The sequence below is a fragment of the Canis lupus genome, chromosome 4, assembly GCF_011100685.1.
Source record: "Canis lupus familiaris isolate Mischka breed German Shepherd chromosome 4, alternate assembly UU_Cfam_GSD_1.0, whole genome shotgun sequence".
In the NCBI taxonomy this organism is placed as follows: domain Eukaryota; kingdom Metazoa; phylum Chordata; class Mammalia; order Carnivora; family Canidae; genus Canis; species Canis lupus.
The window spans coordinates 59713563-59727457 of NC_049225.1; the positions used below are offsets into that span (position 1 = coordinate 59713563).

The following is a 13895-nucleotide window of genomic DNA, read 5'->3' on the forward strand; positions in this document are numbered from 1 at the left end:
CATCGTTAAGTGAGCTAGAGATCTTGTGAGCCTGTCTTTCTAGCCCCAGTCTTCTGTCCCATAGGCAATGCTGTGGACCAGGCTGGGGTCAGGTGATGCTCAAACCAGGAACTCCACTCCAGTGGGGACTTAGAGAATGGTACCACAAGTGCTAGGAACAAGGATGGTGGTGTGTGCCTCCAGGATTCAGAGGAGGCAGGGCTTAATCTCTTAATAGTAATAATTTCTTATCTCTGAGCATTTACAGTGTGTCAGCTGCTGTGATCATCTGCTCATCTCATTTCATCCTGCCCGGCCCTGGGGATAGGGAATATTATCAAGTCTATTTTGCAGATGAAGAAACTGAGGCACAGAGAAATTAGGCTACTCATCCAAAGTCCCACAGCCTATAGATGGTAGAGTCCTGCTCCAGTCTCCCGGACAATGACTGAGGTGGCCTCAGTGGTCTCAAAGGGCTGTTGCAACACCTTCACAAGTGGAAACCATCTCCGGAGAAGGGCTAGAGGGTCTAGGGGGGAGGTGGCCGAGCAGTCCTTCTTCCCCCCACTTCCCACATCTGCCTCTCACCTCTGGCAGGAAGGATTTCTGTGCCCTGCCCGCTCCCACCAGCTGTGCAGCTCCCGAGCAAAGGCCTCTCTTCTCTGCCTCTGAATTGCAACGTTGGCGGCAGGAGCGGGAAGCATATTGTGCGCAGAAACAAAACTGAGTGGTTTTTCCTTTTTCTGAAGGTGGTAATGGTGCAATTAGTGGCTAAGCCATTACCCCTCCTCCTTAGCTCGCCTCTCCTCCTTCCCCTCGGCCTCCCTCCTGTTTCTCTCCAGGGAAGAAGTGGCTGCATCTTGCCTCAGGAGAGGCATTCTATCATTCTCTCTTACCCTTGATGCCCAGGAAGAGGGGCAAAATTGTGGGAGAGAGTGCCCAGAGGCTTCTGGGGGCCCCTGGACCTAACATAGTGAGCCAGGTACCTGCTAGGGTTGGGGACTACCAACACGCAGACAACATGTCCAGGAAGGGAGGTGACCACGAAGGCAATCTGGAGGTTCAGAGGGGGTGCGTTAGCAACTCAGAGGGTTGGGATCCTGAATCCTTTTATCCCACCTGGGCTCACTGGCTGGCATCAGACCTCAGCCTGGTGAGCTGTTAAATTCTCAGTCCAAGCTAGAGTGATGGGGGTGGTCATGGTCCTACTTTAGACCTTCCATTTCCTCTTCCAGAAACTAAAAAGAGGCCTCATGTTTACATACTTCCCAAAGGCTTCCACAGCCCTTAGCCCACTCCTTCTTCACAGCCTTCCTCTGCAGTGGCAGCTTTGTTCTGTTTTTGCAGAAAGGGTGCTGGAGGCTCAGAGAGGGGCAGTGACTTTCCCAGGGTCACACAGCTCATAAACATCAGAGCTGGAGTTGAACTCAGATCCTTAAACTCCAGCCATTTTCTTTCCAAACCCCCGAGGGCTTGGGTGGGATCTTGGGGCCATGGATCTGGCTGCTGTCCTGAAGAGTGGAAGTTGGCAGGGAGAATGGGAATGAGGATTTCAGGACAGGCCCATGGCCACTCCCCTCCATGCCAGGCCATGCTTCCCTCCCCACTGCCGCCTCCGCCTCTTTCACCTTGACTTGAAGCACAAGCAGAAACTGGGACATGAGCCCCAGGAGGCCAGATCTCCATGGTCCCTCTGGGGGCACGGGATGGAGGAGAGAGGTGGGGGTGAGCGGGCAGGCAGGGCACTTCCCTCCAGAATCCTGATGTCCCCTCTGCACTTGTCGCTCAAGCTAGAGTGCCAGCATGATGGACAAGGTGGCAGAGAATGAGAGCGACATAAGGAAGACAGAGGCAGAGGCAAGAACAAAATATAGAGGGGAGCAGAGACAGTTACAGACTACAGTGATCCATTGGGAGAGAGATCCCAATGAATTAGTTATCGCTTCCTGTAAACCTTAGAACCCGGCTGTTGCCAGGGCAACGGGGCAATACCTGTCTCTCCAGAGGAGATGAAGTTGCCAGGGTAACTGCATCCTGTCTTTCCTGGGGACCATCCCAGAATGTGGCACCCACTGGACGTTACCATGGTAACTGCCTTTTTGCCCCACTTAATCCCATCCTGTCTGCTACAAGGGACCCACAGTTGGAGGTGGGGGAGGTGGGAAGAGAGAAGATCACTTGTAGATTAAGTTTCTTCTTCTCCCCCTCCTCGAGCCCCTCCTGCAGTCCATCACCTCGGGGGTGCCGGGTCGCCCCGCCCTGGGCCCACATGGGCCTGCAGTATTGTGTGTGGTTAGGGCCAGGGCGTCCGGGAGCAGGTTTCGCAGTGGAAGGCAGGCAGGTGTTGGGGAGGCAGTTACCCCGGCAACGGGAACAGGGCGTTTCGGAGGTGGTTGCCATGGGGACCTGGATGCTGACGAAGGCTCGCGAGGCTGTGAGCAGCCACAGTGCCCTGCTCAGAAGCCCCGGGCTCGTCAGTCAAGCTGGTTCTCGGTTCGCACTCAGCAGCACAGGCAGGCGAGTGGCCCCCGGTTCCGGGAGCAGAGCAGCAGAGCCCCAGTCCTGGTCCTCTGGCCACACGCCTCGCCGGCTCGCCCAGCGCCAGGATGGCCACCATCACCTGCACCCGCTTCACAGAAGAGTATCAGCTCTTCGAGGAACTGGGAAAGTGAGTTGCACCTCAGAGAGTTCTGGAGGGTGCAGGGGGTCAGCGTCACGGGCAGGGGGTGTGCACCTGCGTGCTTCCTGTGCATACACAGGGAGAAGGCTGCATGCATTTGGGGACACTGTGCAGAGTGCCCAGAGCTGGGTGTCGGCATGTTTGCGGGTGCACAGATGTGCCAAGGCCGGCTGGGTGATTGTGCATGTAGGGGTGAAGGGTTGATGGTACCTGCCAGTGTGCACGCATGTATACAAACACATACACACACTCACATCCCTGAGAGCACATGTCTGGGCACACACAGATTTTCAGAAACTCAGGGTTAGAGAAGGATCTTCCCAGTCAGCTGAGTCCAGGGCCAGAACCCCCTGCTGACTTTCTCTTGAGGTGTCCATCTGGCCTTAACTTGGACACCTCTGGTGGGAGAGAGTTCACATCTCCCAGGTAGTTCCTCTTGACTTTAGGCACCCATGGTGTGGGTGCAGAGCAGCCAACTTCTCCTGAAAGCCCATCCCCTCCCTTCTTCCCTCCGTCCCTCCGTCCCTCCGTCCCTCCCTCCCTCCATCCCCCCTTCCCTTCTTCCCTCCCCCCAGCTTCTCTTGGAGAGGGCATCAGTACAGCAGCAGGGGTGAATAAGCGAGGGACTGATGGGGCTTCCTAGGTGTTGAGAGGCAAAGAGGGGCAATCAGGCAAGCTGGGGGGAGCACTGCTATTGCAGGGGCTCATGGTACCTGGCAAAGTTGTCCAACCCCAGAGCTCATGTTATGCCCCTGATGACTGGTGTGGAGAGAAAGGTGGGAGGATGGGGGGACAGAAGAGCCCCTTTGCATAGCCCAGTAGGTTGTGGAGCATCAGGAGAACACTCTGGATGCCCCCAGCTAGGTTTGTGGAGGCTCCAGAGATGGATCAGGGTAGGGGTACAGTTGTGAGGCAGATTTTGCCCCTTGGGCAAAGCGTTTCCAGTGCCCAGGGTGGTCCTTGCTCTAGCAGCAGGGGTGCAGGGGAGAGGGGCCCTGTTAGTAGCTGCCTGTGTGAGGTACGGATATGCACATGCAGGTGTGCATTTTGATGTGTGCTGTGTAGGGACTGACTCTAGGGTACACTTGCGTGCTATGAAAGAGTATGCAAGTTCACGTGTGTGCACCAGGAGGAGGTGCCGGTGTGTGCATCATGTTTAAAGCCTGCAAGTGTGAATATGTGCAAGTGACCCAAGGGGTACCATTGGCCGGATGGCATGGGAGTGAAGGTGTGAATATGCGTCACTGTGTGTACACATGTATGGCAGTTCAGAGCTGTGTGCATGTCAGCAGAAAAATGTGTGTGAGGTCTGGGTATGTGCAAATATGTCTGCGCAAGGATGCCGGAGTGGGACTTGGGCACGATGGTGTTCCTCTAGGGTCTGGCTATGTACATTTGTATGAGGAATGGGGGGGTGCATGCACACAGGAAGGTTTATGTGCATGCGTGTTAAGGCCTGGGCCAAAGGCTCTGGTAGGAGTGTGGGTGTTGAAGGCATGTGTGAGCTCATGCTGGTGTCTGCATATGTGTGGGAGGTGGGCCTGCGGCTGTGTACAGTAGACTGCCTGCACACACACACACACACACAATCGCATAGCAGGCTACCCTGACACTCACAGGTACACACCAGGTCCCTTGTACAGACACACACTCATGTGCAGACGTGTGGTCACTCTTGTCTTCAGACTTTCTGTGTCTCTGAGTGTGTTTTTGTGCTGGGGGCCAGGGTGGGCGGTAGCTGTCTGCTGGAGCGTGCAGGGCCCCTGCTCAGTGGGGTTCCAGTGCCCACTGGAATGCAAGGATTCCCTGGTTAGCTGGGAGCTGCCTTTCAGGGGATGACCAAGGCTCGGTGCTGGGAGGGCTGCGTCACAGAGTGCAGTGAAATGGAGTTGAGATGTGACTCAGGCACTTCAAGTGAAAATAAAAGTGATGTTTTGCCCCAAGAGGAGATGGATATCATGAAGACTGGGTCCTGTGGGGGCGACTTGGTGCAGAGAGCCTTCGCGAACCTTCTCAACCCCACTGCCTGCCAGGACCAGGGCAGGGAAAGAATTCCAGGGGACAGGGGGCCCTGGTGTGACCACGACAGGAAACCGAGGGTGGCAGGCTTGGCCGGTCCATGTCTGATCGATGTCAGACCTCTTCTTTCTAGAACCGTATGGGCTCCTAACCTTTTTTAGGTCGTGTACTCCTCCAGGAATCTGATGAAAGTCGAAGTCTACATCCTCCAGAGAAACTCACAAGCCTACGAAAATGTTGCAGGCAACGTCAGGAGCTTGCAGGACGTTAGGAAGGCAATGGATGGGCCTAGGGTTAAGGATGCTTGTTCTGGAAAGAAGGGGGCCTCATGCTTCTGATGCTGTTAAAAAACACTGACTGGTTAAAAAGGCCAGGGTACTTCGCTGAGCAGCGGGGCTGCTGCTCTGCATGGCAGCTTTAGGCCAGGCGCCCAGTGGAGCAAGTAGGGGCAGCACCCAGCACATGGCCCAGGCTCTGGAGCTCGCCACCCATATCTCTGTGACGCTGGCCAGATGATGGCATCCTTACCCCTGTGGTCTGGAGATAAAATGTGGGGATGAAATAACCTGGCACGCGTGAAGATATGGTGACAAGCCCGGCACACAGTGGGCCTTCAGCAGGAACTGCCGCTGGGATCATAGCTGTCAGAGGGCTAGGCAGGCTGAAGCCTGCAGCTGGGGCCTGCCACATGTTTACCTTTTGTCTGGAGTTGGCCTGGCTTGGGGGAGGAGCCCGACCCGTCTCCTCTTCTGTAGGGATAAGTCAGGAAAATGCTAGCAGGGCCCAGCCTTCAACTGTGAACCCATAGTCCCTGCCGGCTGGGACACTGCAGTCACCACCCAGAAGCTGAGCCCCCATTCCAAGAGCCTACCTCCAGGGCCGGGCAGTCGGTCCTGCCAAGTTGACAGCGGAGCCTTCGGCCCTCCTTCTGCAGGGCCCTGGGCTGCTCAGCTGGAGAGCAGGGCGTGTGCCTGTCAAGGGCTTCCTGGCATCCTACTCAGTGAGGCCTGGCTTGTGACTGCAGGCCTCCTAGGAACCCAGGGTAGGGCTGGTTATGGATGTAAGAGCAGATGCACTTCTCTCACCTGCTGGGCAGCCAGCTTGGTGGGGTGCGGTCCAGAGTTCGGGCCCTGGACAGGGGCTTCTGGGGGCCCTTGATGCTAAGGGACAAAGGTCCCACTGCAGCATGTGATTCAGGTAAGCCAGGGTCTTGATTCCAGGTCTCCTAGAAGGTTGAAGTGGAACTCAGAGACTAGCTCACTCATTCCTCCCTGACCCCCACCTTCCCTTCTCCCAGGAGATGAGAGAAATAAAGAGCCAGACCTTAGGAGCACAGGAGCGTGTTCGGAGGCAGGCTGCAGTAATGGCAGCTTCGTGGTCAGAGTGGGTCTGGGCAGCTGCGCCAGAGCTCCTGGCACAACCCACCTTCTCCGAAGGCCAGGATGGGAGGGGGGAAGGGGTCAGGTTCCAGGAGGCAGAGAAGGAGGAGGCCTCCTCCAGCCTTTGACATTCTCTGGGCTTTACATCCCACTTCCAGGAGAGGTTAGGGAGGCAGAGAATTGCCCTGCAGCCTGTGTAATCACCGAGTTGTACAGAAAAAGCCTTGGAAGATTTTACTTGAGAGGGGGAGGGAGGGAGGGCGACGGGAGAGAGTGCAGCCCACTCTTTCTCTAGAAACTGGGATCTGAAATGGACTCAAGGGCAGTGTTGAGCTGGGGATGGGGGTTCCAGGGGCCAGCCCAGGGGGCCGAGGGATGGACGAGAGCTGGCTCCGGGGCCTCCTGCCCGCTCTTACCCCCAAGGTGTATATCAAGATCTGGGCCTGGGCTGGGGGACCTGGGGCCCAGAGGCTGCTCCCCACACTGAGGTCCCAGGGTCCCAGGTGCTTTGGTTTTCTCATGGGATACAAGCTCTAACATCTGTCAAATGTGTTCAGCAATCCCATCCTTCTCTGGCTGAGCTGTCAGGAGACTCAGTGGGGTAATGTTGGGGAGCAAGAACACCTGGGCACCCATGTACCACCCAACGACGAGGGTGTGCTTTCATTTTGCTTCTAGTAGCCTCTCACATTCACAGAGCTTTGTGGCCATTGGGGCACCTCTCCATTCATTAGCTCTGAAGGGGGCAGAGAGCTTACTTGCCATCTGATAGAGGAGCAGGCTGAGGCTTGAGAAGGTGGAAGGGTCTGGGTGCAGGTGTCCAGCACCCTGTATATGCGGGAGATAGCTCCTGAGAGGGACCCCTCTTGCTGCTGTGTCTGAGGAACGCTACTAGGGAAGAGGGGTCCATGGCCTTGTGGATAAGAGGATGCTGAGCTGAGGCTTATTTTCTAATCATGACTCTGCCTCTAATTGACTGGGCCACCCTGTGAGGATCCCAACTTTACCACCTGTGAAATGGGGATGAGAATAACTCTGCAGATGCCAAAATGCCCCACTAGAGGTGCTACCCTTTAGACTCCCAGAACGTCAGAACTGGAAGGACCAATACACTGTCTATTTATAACCTGGATGGTGAAACCAACACCCAGAGAAAAATAGCCCCAGGCCAGAGGGAGAGGTTGTTAAAGTCGAGGTAGGGGACCAGATCACATGCAGGGGCCAAAGGCCAAGGATGGGAAGTCGGGGCATTGGGGGCGGGGGGGGGGGGGTAGGTCTTCAAGGTGGGGTGGGGGTGGGGTGGCAGGAACAGGGAAGGGGACAGACTCTCCTTCCTCCCCCTCCAAGCCATCCAAGCGAGCGGCAGGCACGCACATGTTCTGGTGCATGCCGCAGCCCTCCACCCCCGCACAGCCACCCCCACACAGGCTGAGACACACTGACACTCTGCCGAGCATCCCTCCTGCCCGCCTGCCTCCCTGCACAAGCACACAGTGACACTGCTGCCAGCAGCCCTGCAGTCCGAGGACCTGGCCTTCTCAGGAGGCAAGGGCAGAACCTTGGGATGCAATGCCCGCATCCTGTTACACACACACACACACACACACTGGCTCCCACACACAGGGCATCCAGCACAAGTCTACCCCCCAGTACAGGGAAAGCAAAATGATGCTGACTGGGCTTCTGCATGTTCCTCAGAGTGGGAACAGCACAGGACATGCTCCCCAACCCTGCCTTTCCCTCTTTCTGTGCGGGTCCCTGTGGCACAGTCCACCCTCTCCTGCATGCATGCCGCCCTTCTGAGCTCCTCTGACACCCCAGGCCAGGCTGGCACAGCCCCCAGAGCAAGCCCCCCACCCTGCTGAGGCCCAGCCCAGGCCCTCCAGTCCTCGCAGGGTGTGACTGCCCCCAAAGCATCTGTGCCAGAAATGGTTGAAGGCCTCTGGGTCACGTAAAAGGAGAAACATGTCTGTGACTCTGGCATCTATGCAACAAGTATTTCCTGAGCCCACTCTCTGCTTCCAGCCCTGGGCCATGCCCAGGAGGTGCCACAGGCAAGATTTATGTAGTCTCTGCCCCTTGGGGCTCATAGCCTAGTGGGAAGCGGACATTAATGAAATCACTTCAGGCGTGGAGCCCATCATGGGGCTTGAACTCACAACCCTGAGATCAAGACCTGAGCTAAAGGGCATCTGGCTGGCTCAGTGGTTGAGCATCTGCCTTTGGTTCAGGTCGTGATCCCAGGATCCTGGGATCAGGTCCTGCATCAGGCTCCCCACGAGGAATCTGCTTCTCTCTCTGCCTATGTCTCTGCCTCTCTCTGTGTGTCTCTCCTGAATAAATAAATAAAATATTAAAAAAAAAAAAGACCTGAGCTGAGATCAGGAGTTGGACGCTTGGCCCACTGAGCCACCCAGGTGCCCCCAGAAGTATGTATGTATGTATTTATTTATTTATATTTTTAAAGATTTTATTTATTTATTCATGAGAGACAAACACAGAGAGAGGCAGACACAGGCAGAGGGAGAAGCAGGTCCCATGCAGGGAGCCCGACATGGGACTCAATCCTTGGTCTCCAGGAACAGGCCCTGGGCTGAAGGCAGGTGCTAAACCACTGAGCCACCCAGGCTGCCGGAAGTTATTATTTAAATGCTAGATAAGGACTATGAGCACAATCATGGAGCTATGAGATGCAGAGACCACAACTAGGTATCAGGGAAGGCTCTCCTGAGGAGGTGACACCGGGGAGCTGGAGGTTGAATCAGAATGAACGAGAAGGGAGAGGGTGGAAGAGTGTTCCTCGGAATGGGAACAGCAAAGGCAAAGGCTCTGAGGTGTGTACTTTGATGGCGCACATCTGCCCTGGGGAAGCTGGGGGTCCTACTCTTTTTAGGCTTCTTCAGCCTGCCCCCAACTTTTGGATGCTTAGGGCCTAGAAGGAATTCTAAAAACTGTTTCTAGATCAACTCTAAGAGGGGGCCAGGCAGGGTGGTAAAGTTCTGGGAGCCAAGTCAAGTAGAGAAAACTGAGGAGCTGAGGACTCGAGTGGGAAGAAGGGACCCCGCGGAGTGGGGTGGGGGGTGTCCTCTTCCCTCCTCTCCGCAGGCATGTCCTGAGCAGAGCCAAAAGTGTATAGAGGACCACGGAGGCGGAGTTCAGCTCTGCACAGGCAGGACTTCCGAATTATCAGAAGGGCTCCCCTTCCACCGCCGCCCCCCTTCCCAGCTGGACAGGCCTCGGGAGGTAGGAAGCGCTCTGACAGCAGGCGTGCGCCCGCTCAAGTCCTCCCTCACCCCATCTTCCTCCTGCCCTCGCCGGTGCGATGCCGTAAGCGTGAAGTGGGAGATGGTTTAGGGGCCAGAATATCCTGTCTCACGGAGAACATTGGAGTGAAGGGTGCTCTTCTGTCTTACGGATGGAGAACTCAGGCCCAAGAGGGCCAGGGCCTGCCCGAAGTCACACAAGCCAATGACACGCAAGAATAGGGCACTCTAGCCCCTTTCCAGTCTGGTGCTTGGCCCTCTTATGCCCTTGGAGCTTCTCTCTCTGGGCCTCTGAAAGCCCTCAGGGCGTGCAGGTGCATGGAGCCCGGGAAGAAAGCAGACCCTCCGTGTCCCCCCTGCTCTGTCTCCTCCGGTCCTTCTCCAAGGTCTTTGAAGGTTTTCCAATTTCCCTTTTTGTAACCCATTCAAGAAAACCTGTGCGCAGCCAAAACAAGAAATATGTTGGGACTTCTGTTGGTTCAATGTTCCCTGCAGCAAACAGAATCTTCCGGTTCCCAGGCCTTCTGTGTCCCCCACGAGACTTCTGCTGGGTTGGCATAGGGCAGGCCTGTGGGGTGGAGGACAGCTCAAAGACACTGAGTCCCCGCAGCATCTTCTCGAGCCTGGCAGTGGGTGGCTGCAGCCGGGGATGGGAGGAGGGAGATGTATGGTTACAGTAATAAGGCCCTAGAATTTTCTGGCTGTAAAACGTTGTAGTTTGTGGAGTTCTGGGCAGTAGTGCTGTGGTGAACTGGGAAGAAAAGAGAAAAAAACAAACCAATGGGGTCTCTAGCTCCCACAGTCTCTATGTCCTCTGATTTACTTGCCATTTGGGGATCTGCATAGCTATGTTTTGTTTGTTATTTTAAAAGGGCATTGCGGGCAGCCCGGGTGGCTCAGCGGTTTAGCGCCTGCCTTCGGCCCAGGTTGTGATCCTGGAGGCTCAGGATCGAGTCCCGTGTCAGGCTTCCTGCATGGGGCCTGCTTCTCTCTCTGCTTGTGTCTCTGCCTCTCTCTCTCTGTGTCTCTCATGAATAAATAAATAAAATTAAAAAAAAATAAAAGGGCATTGCGGCTTGAAAAGAAATACATAAGAAGAAAGAGCGGGTTTAAAAATGAGCCACAGTTGATTTCGCAGATGGGCAAACTTAGGCCAACCAGGTGAAGGGATTTGCTCAAAGCCCTGGAAGGTGGATGCTGTGGAAACAGGATATCCCTTTTGTTTCTCAGCAAATCTGACTCCAGCTTTTTAACTATTCTGGAAATCTAGGAGCCCTCAGAGAATCTCATAGGACCCACAGGCACTTTCCCCCCGAAAAACGCATACTCAACGACAACCTACATAATGTGTATCTTATTTCCCACAGACCCCTCTGGCCCTAAAGCCCATCTGTGGATCCCAGGTGAGGGCCCCCTCTGATCTGAGAGTATGGGTACTGGAGAGAGCAATGGACAATGAGTTGGGAGTCCTGGGTTCAGGGTCTTGGCCTATTTCTTCATCTGTGAAATGGGGAAAGGGTGGACCTCAATGGGAAGATCTTACTGGGCATAGGAGCTCCTCATGCAGCCACACGTAGCCCACACCCTGGCCCCTCGGTGGAGCTGCTCTGGGGGCCAGCCCAGAGCATTCTGACTCCTTCTGCTCTGGCTTCCTTACCCCTAGGCCTTGCTCTCTGCTGAGTAATCAGATCAGCTAACCTGGGCTGTGACTTTCTGACCATCAAGAGGTTCAGGATGCTAATCCTCTCACAGATAACAGGTCTGCCTGCATTCACCAGGAACTTTCTGGAATCACCCCAGCTCATCTCAGAGAGGTAGAATGCTTAGGTATCTTAATCGAGAGTGGGGAGACTTTCCTGAGGAGACTGGACTTTGATTATGAGCTGCCTGCCATGTAGCATCCAGGCAAGATGGTGAGTGGCTAGAAACTCAAGACTGGGAAAAAAATTGAAAAAGAAACTTAGGACTGGAATTCTGGAGAGAGAAAGGGCTGTAGAGAAGCAGATTTCAATCTTACGTGATGGTCCGTGGCTTTTACCATTTGCAGGGGCAGTGGGATCACAGAAACCTTTGTGAAGCTGATGGAAAATATGCATCCTCTGCCCAAAATAATGCACAGACATAGAATCATTTCATTTAAATTTTAGGTGTGTTCGTGACCACCCAGAGCCTCCCCAGGGATTCCCAGCTGACGCCCAGGTGGTGGGGATGGAGGGAAGTGGTAAGAGGGCAGTGGAGAGAGAACAGGGAGCAGTGATTGGCGGGAGAGGAGGTAGGGAAAGCAAGGCAGGGTGCCAGGGAGAGTGCAGCCACCTAGAAATGAAAGGGAGGACAGGCTTCAAAGTCTGAGGTCCGTGGGGCCGGTTGCTGCCTAGTGTGGGGCTGGCAAAGTGGATCAGGCCCGTTGGGGCTGCAGGGGCTGGGGGGGGGCATGGGGTGGGCAGGCCTGGCACAGCTTCTTCCAGGGAGCCCGGGGGTGGGCACCAGATTGTGGTGGGTTCATGGAGCGTGGGAGGTGGAAAGAGGAGGCAGCAGATATCGGACACTTCTTCTGGAAGTTTGGCAGCAAAGAGGGAGGAGGGAAGTGGACCAAGCTGCTGGGTTGAGAGAAAGGTTCTTGGTTTTTAATTTTAAAAACTGGGGGGAGCAGGATGTTTTTTTTTGTTTGTTCAGAATAAGGGAGACCTGTGTGTGTGTGAGGAAGCGGCCAGTGAAGAGAAGACCCTAATAATCGTCAGAACCCCGGACAATCAGATCCTTAAGGAGTCCAGAGTGGAGGGGGGTGGGCTTGGTGACTGTGCTGTCTCCAGAAGGCCCCCATAAACAGTCTTCCATCTGCTGAGACCCAGGGGTCTGCCCTGGGCTCTGGGCAGCTCAGAGTAAAGGTGAGGAGGTTTACTTTAGAGGAAATTGGCCAGAGGCAGTCTTGGGTAGCAGGAAACTCTTCCCATCCCTGTGCAGGAGACACTTCTCCCAAATGGCCCAGGAGGAAGTGTGGCTGCGGGTCCTCATCCCCATCTTTCAAATGAGGGGCCAGAGAATAAGCAAGCTGGTGGCCAAGCTGGGTGAGGACCCAGGTCTTCCAACTCCCCCATCGGATGCTCCAGTGCTCACCTGGCTTCCATGTCAGCATCTTGGGCTGTTTGGGCCAGAGAGAGTGGTGAGCCCCCTTGCGGGCTGACAGCCAGCAACTCCCAGGACACCGGGACTGCCAGGCAGCCAGAAAGCAATTTCCCAGTGTGAATCTGCTTTTCACGGCCCATTAGCACGTTCCCACATCCTCAGCCGTGCTGGACCCACCCTCCCCATGCCCTCTCCATCTGTCTGCTGGAGGGCAGGGTGGGGCCTCCGTGCCTGCAAGTGCCCACACATAGGGGAGCGGCCCCTTCCCCTCCTCACCGTGGCCCCCCCACCTCCTCCCCTGGCTTTCCTCTTCCCCGAGCTTGGCAAACAAGGTCCATTTTGTTTCTGATGATGCCAGCTGTTCTCATCACTTCGTAGATAATGATGCCTATAAAAGGCGTTGTTTCTTGAGCATTTACTAGACTCCGGGGACTGTGCTAAACCCATTGCATACCTTATTATATCTCATTGAATCCCTGAAACAACTGCACAGGGTGGGTACTATGCTGATTTACATTTTACAGGCTTATGAAGGTTAAGTAGCTTGCCAGTAAGTGGCTGCACCACGATCTGAACTCTGGGGGGGCCCTGTTCTTATCCTCACAGAGCTTCACTACCCAGTATGGTGGTTACCGGCCACATACGGCTGCTCAAATGAAATAAAGTCAAAAATTCAGTTCTTCAGTCCTACTAGCCATATTTCAATTGCTCCATAACTATATGAAGCTAGTGGCTGCCACACTGAGCAACACAGATTATTTCCACCATCACAGAATGTCCTGGTATAGAATATTACAGATGGAAAAGGGGTCTGTACTATTTAGCCTCATTCCCACCCGCATCCCCATGTTGTGGAGAAAGAAAGCAAGGCCCATGCGACATCCCAGCAAGGGCTGGGGGCTGAGATTTTGGTCCTCCAGTGTCTGTCTGTCTCACACACACACCCTTCCCTACCCACACTCCGTGACCTGCTTGCTGACGTGGATAGATATTTCATACCCAGGGTGATGCACCTGTGCCTTGCCACACCCAGAGCCTCATGGAATCACATACGCAGGGCACTGACTGGGCCGCTCACGCACAGCCATGGGCAGACATGCCTTCCTGACCGCTTGGAACCCAAGAACACCTTCGTAGACCCTCCCAGAACCCATCCAGGGACACTCACACTGGGTTCCCACATGCAGACCTCATCCCTTTCTCTCAGGACCACTCCTTCTCCGCACCCCGTCAGTCCCTTCCACCCTGAGCTCCCTACGTTGCTCTCCTCTCCTCTCTGCCTTGTGCTGTCTCCAAACTCCTGCCTGGTCACCTGCAGGCCACCTGGTCATCTCAGGGCTGTGGGAAGGTTAGGCTGGATTTTTTTGTTGTTGGCCAAGGCTGCTAGGCTGTGGCCACTTGCTCATGCAGGATGGTAATACAGAAATAGGCCTTTTTAAAGCAAAAGCTACA

The 13895-nt window shown here is 55.0% G+C and overlaps 1 protein-coding gene across 2 annotated transcripts in view; it reads left to right on the top strand.

Annotated features, from left to right (window-relative positions):
• Positions 1-2384: 2384 nt before the first annotated feature.
• The window catches only part of CAMK2A (calcium/calmodulin dependent protein kinase II alpha), a 64926-nt gene continuing 53415 nt past the window's right edge, over positions 2385-13895 (top strand). For both annotated transcript variants that reach the window (XM_038535043.1, XM_038535044.1), the window contains exon 1: positions 2385-2647. In XM_038535043.1, coding sequence (XP_038390971.1) covers positions 2586-2647 — 62 coding nt within the window. In that variant the 5' untranslated portion in view covers positions 2385-2585. The remainder of the gene's footprint in view (positions 2648-13895) is intronic.